Raw genomic sequence first — 5,784 nt, forward strand, 5'->3', positions numbered from 1 at the left:
GGTACGGTACAGACAGTCCATTGTGTAGCTTTACGCTTAACAACAAACAAATAAGACCATGGAGTCTCAGGTTCATAGTGTAGCCACACCCGGCCCTCATTATATATAACACTTCTTACACGAGTTTTCAAGATCCACTTACGAATCAGCTTTTATTACGCAAGGTGAATCGTCATAAATAGATGTTATTCCAATAGTAAGAATACCCAATCAAAATTAATTGAGCATCAGTTCAGTTGTTTAGAAACGCACTTCTTTAAAGTTAATTTTTTTTTATTAGTCTGAGTCAAAATATGTCTACAATTACTTGAGGATGAATTTACTCTTAAAGAACATCCAGCATCAATTCATGGAAAAAAAAGTTCTAAAAATGACTGATTGTTTTACTGTCAGTTCCGTCTCCCCCCACCCCACTCTCCAAAAAAATTAACAACATACAAAAGGGAAAGTCAGACGGTATAGAAATACTATCAATAATTGTCAGACACCGCAAGTAAGAATTTTATTATTTACAGATAAAATTTAAACTTATAGCATGCCATCAGACGAAATCTGTGACGTCATCGAGTAGGATGTGGCCAGCAGGATATGGGTGGGGGGATATATCAGGATATTTTTTTAGGTGCCAAAGTTTACTTGCAACAACATGTTTAAAAAAATAGACTAATTTATATCGATTAAAATGTCCACATATGAGTACATATACTTTTATACAAAACCTTTTATACTTCCCCGCCAAAACACCCAAATTAAGATAACCCAAGAAGAAAGGAAACAGAAGTCAAACCAACACAGATATTATAACACGAAAATATGAACAACTTGGTTCTGCTTTCGGGTTCACAACAAAGGAAAGCTCTCTGGTCACAGTCTCTATTAATGGTCAGCGGTAATGGACGAAGGAAATAACATGTGGGCTTCCGCATCCCCACTCATCATTTCACCAATAGATGGAGCAACGATCGGCTGCCTAAATCTGGTCGCCACGTTAGGACTACTTCTTGAACGTGTATCCACCGTGCACGGGGTCTTCTTGCCAGTAACGCAGGTCTATGGAAGGAATTTCTTTGCAAGGCAGTCGAGGATTGCTAGAAACGCGAAGAAAAAGTTGTTAATATATAATTTTAATACGATGCTTGATAAGATAAAAAGATGAGCATTTTAACGGTAGACGCCATTTTCATTCCTTTATTGCTTACACTACATGTGTTAGTATTTATTAGTGAATTTCTTTTTAACCAGTACCTCTTAACCTTCATGTCAAATCCAGTTAACCCATTGACACAACCTGGTCGTTTTATCGGTGCATGAAACTCAGTGTTTCTCAACCTGTTCGATACAAGGGACCGGCTACTCGCCGCCTCCCTAAACTATCGCGGATCACTAAAATGTAAGAAAAATGAAAAATCAGTACAAATTATAAATGAGTATTCTGTAAGTTTTTGTTTGTTTTAAAGAAATCTCACGGACCAACAAGGCGGTTGTGAGGTATGGACGCTGATCCGTGGACCGGTGATTGAGAAACACTGATTTTAGGGGGCCAGTTAACGTCCAGATCTTTATAATCTTGAAATAAAACCTATTATCGTTTCTTTTAAGGTTGTACGAGTGTACATGTATTTATACAACTTTAATCTATTTAGCATGAATTTCACATAAAAATGTTTGTTTTATTATCATAACAGCAGCATAAAACTTGTACACATCGTATAGGTATCGCAATATTTTATCTGATATCTTCGGTTTGGTTTTTCATAATTTTAATTGTGTCAGTAGCAGTTGTGTCAATAGCAAAATACCATCGAGCCAAAAGTCATTCCGAATAACTATATAAAAAAGCGTTTCTAATAATGTTTTCATCATTTAAATTATCTGGCTACAAGAAAATATTTAGCAAACATTATATTTTGTTATATTAACATTAACCTCTACTATATTATATTTTGTATATTAACTTTAACCTTCGGTATATTGTATTTTGTATAGTAACTTTAACCTTCGGTATATTATATTTTGTATATTAACTTTAACCTTCACTATATCATATTTTGTATATTAACTTTAACCTTCACTATATTATATTTTGTATATTAACTTTAACCTTCGGTATATTATATTTTGTATATTAACTTTAACCTTCGGTATATTATATTTTGTATATTAACTTTAACCTTCGGTATATTATATTTTGTATATTAACTTTAACCTTCAGTATATTATATTTTGTATATTAACTTTAACCTTCACTATATCATATTTTGTATATTAACTTTAACCTTCAGTATATTATATTTTGTATATTAACTTTAACCTTCAGTATATTATATTTTGTATATTAACTTTAACCTTCAGTATATTATATTTTATATATTAACTTTATCCTTCAGTATATTATATTTTGTATATTAACTTTAACCTTCGGTATATTATATTTTGTATATTAACTTTAACCTTCACTATATCATATTTATTAACAGCACACCCGTATGATAAACTGTTTTTTGTTAGAATGTGTAGTACATACTAGAGGGATTTAAACACTTTGGCAATAAAACGATTCTTGTACTTCTATCCCTGATAAATCCTAATTGACGAATCGCTGACTGAAATAAAATGATTATTATTATTATCTGGAGAATGAAGGTCTTTTATTTTTAACAGTAATTGCCAAAATGTACAATAAATCGGTTATTGTATTTTCGGGAAAGAAAGACAGAGTTTACACTTTACTCACTAGATGGGGTGAGGGAGCCGCATAGCATAGAGTTGAATAGTAGGAATATCATCGGCATTTTCGCATATGAGTTTGGACTGGAACGATTTTCTTATCTCCTGGAGTTGTTCTGCGTGGCAAAAATAAATAAAACCTTGTATAGAGTGATCAAACAACTAAAAATCGTAACACAAATTCTTTGGAAAAATTTCCTACTTCACAGTTACATGTGAGTGCCAAATATAAATTTATAAAAAATAAATAAACATTCTACAATGTTTTAACAGCCTTAAAAGTTTGGAAGTTCGCGCAAACTTACACGAGAGCTATCTGCGCTAGCCGTCCTTCATTTAGCAGTGAAATACTAGACGGAAGGCAGCTAGTCATCACCACCAACCGCCAACTCTTGGGTTACTCTTTTACCAACGAATAGTGGGATTCGCCGTCACATCATTATGTTCCCACGGATGAATGAGCGAGTATGTTTGGTGGGACGGGGATTTGAACTCGCGACCCGCAGAATGCGAGTTGAGCGCCCTAACCATCTGGTTATGCCAGACCTAATAGCCTTAAAATTTAGCTATATGTAATATTAAGTTTATAACAACATAATTGTTTTTCATGATATTTACTTTCAAACTTTGCTGTATAAAGATTAATTTACTTGATTAAGGAAGCACATTATGCTAATATAATAATAAGTTGGCCAACAATAATTTATAAGCAAAATGAAGCGACTAATTTTGGCAGGAACATACTACATGTTTCGATAGAACATTGGTTCATATTCTTCAGCTGTCTTCCTTCTGTTTTATTAGCTCAAAATTAGGAACGGCTATGCGCAGATAGCACCATGTATAGCTTTACGCCAAAAGTCTAATATCATAATTTATCAGCAGTATCGCTTATTTTATCCTTGATAGTTAGGTTCGATACTTAGCGTTTTTTTTTTTATATATTTTACATTTCTGTTTTCGGACATCACCATTCAGTTAGTAATTAGTGTTTAAATTTTTTCTTTTAGAAATACACAGTATATAGACTGTTGGAATATCTGTGTATTACTGGATTAGTTGTTGCTTTTTAATACATTCAAACGTTAATCGATGGTTATCTTAAGGAATATGCCCTCCCCCCCCGGTGGCTCGGTAGTAAACCTGAAGGCTTATAACGCTAAAAGCCGGGTTTCGATACCCGTGGTAGGCACAGAACAACGAATTGTTGCATTTCGACTCTACCAATGTTTCATCGTAAAATGCGATTGATTTTAACTTCGTACTGTATTGATTATAGGGTTGAATTCAGGTATCATTCGCTATATTTATAACTAAACTTATTAGCAATTAATAGTCAAACTAGCTTGTAAAATTAACTTATACTGTTGTCCATTATCAAGACACTTCCTGGGCCTCATGGAGCAGAATAGGTTACACACAGTAAATTACGAGGCTTAGAATATAGGCAGCGAAGTACGAAGCCGAGAAGTAAATAAAAAAATTAAGGCCTTTAAGCTAGTCCGAGCTCGCCGAAACTAGCAAATCCAAGAAATGGTAACTAAATATATTAATGTATGTTTAAAGGTTGTTTCGGTATTTTGTTATCTTCTACCTGAACGCCGTCTTATGTGACACATTGACTAAGCAGCTAGGTGGAGACGCTAAACCTAAACCATAACCCTAGTTTAGAAGTGCTGCTCAAAGGAAGGGCTACAGTCAGCACTATTATGCGGCCAGTCTTAAATGAATAACGGGATTATACAGATGAAAGTGCGGACCGTACTCAGAGACATGTCGCCTGCTCGAATCTTCGACACTTCCTGCGTAGTACAGCAGGTTAATCGTTAGGCCAGCCCCGCAAGGCTAACTCACAGCAGTGTGAATTCACGAAATTAGAGATAGTGATGAGAAGTGGCATACATTTCACACTACAAATGTCCAAAGGCTTTCAAATACAAGCCACTTGGCTACTGTACAGTTCAGAATTGTACGGTAATGATCAGTGGCATAACTACAAAAGATGCCACCCCACCCCACTCCCGCAAAAAAAAAAGAAAAAAAGTAATTGAGTCCCCTACATTTATTTTACTTTAATCGTAGTTACGAATCTAGCTGATTCGCTCCCCCCCCCCCCGCAGTTACTTGGACATACTTACACCACTGGTAATGACTCAGTAGTCCTCCAAAATTATGGCAAGTCGTACAGAGGGAATTCGAACCAGTAAAAGAAATGCGTTTTTTAATGCTCTTGCTTGCAGTATTCTTAACTACTCCCGCGAACTTGTGGAAAATGTCTTAAAAAACGTGAATTTGTTTTGCTGGATTGGTTGAACATCAACAAATTAATGTACATGAAGAGCTTTACCTGGAGTAAATGCAGATGGGAAACCGGAATTCTCGTACCAGAATCGATCACCTCGTCTTACATTGTCAAACTGGCGAGCGATGATGCAGGCAAACGTTGGACCAATCATTGCTCCCCGTAGGCGGTACTCCGAAATTCCTCCACTCCAAAGATCAATATCATCGGGGTGTCTGGATATATCACAAAACTGAAGAGTTATATCTTCTTGAAGGGAATCATACAAGGAGACAAAGAAACTTTACAGACAAAAAAGGAAAAATAATGTCCATCAAAATGACAAAACTTGGTAACTGTTTTTGTTTTTTTAAATCTTGCGTATTTGAAATTCTCGAAATGATAGCTTTGCTTAGAGGAGGGTCGCTTCCCGAGCCGGAATACATATCGGAAATAATCGTTTGGTGCATTTTAAAGTCTCAAAATTATAGCTTTGCTTAGAGGGATATTTCTTGGTGTCGCTTCCCGAGCCGGAATACATATCGGAAATAATCGTTTGGTGCATTTTAAAGTGTCGAAAAATTATAGCTTTGCTTAGAGGGATATTTCTCGGTGTCGCTTCCCGAGCCGGAATACATATCGGAAATAATCGTTTGGTGCATTTTAAAGTGTCGAAATTATAGCTTTGCTTAGAGGGATATTTCTCGGTGTCGCTTCCCGAGCCGGAATACATATCGGAAATAATCGTTTGGTGCATTTTAAAGTGTCGAAATTAT

At 35.4% G+C, this 5,784-nt stretch overlaps 1 protein-coding gene across 1 annotated transcript in view; it reads right to left on the reverse strand.

Moving 5' to 3' along the window:
- Nucleotides 1-282: 282 nt before the first annotated feature.
- LOC106461235 (peroxidasin homolog) overlaps nt 283-5,784 on the reverse strand; it is a 58,252-nt gene continuing 52,750 nt past the window's right edge. The window contains exons 12-14 of the mRNA XM_022388097.1: nt 5,075-5,261; nt 2,735-2,843; nt 283-1,088 (exon numbers count right to left, since the gene is read on the reverse strand). Coding sequence (XP_022243805.1) covers nt 995-1,088; nt 2,735-2,843; nt 5,075-5,261 — 390 coding nt within the window. The 3' untranslated portion in view covers nt 283-994. The remainder of the gene's footprint in view (nt 1,089-2,734; nt 2,844-5,074; nt 5,262-5,784) is intronic.

This window comes from Limulus polyphemus, unplaced genomic scaffold, assembly GCF_000517525.1.
Source record: "Limulus polyphemus unplaced genomic scaffold, Limulus_polyphemus-2.1.2 Scaffold920, whole genome shotgun sequence".
NCBI lineage: Eukaryota > Metazoa > Arthropoda > Merostomata > Xiphosura > Limulidae > Limulus > Limulus polyphemus.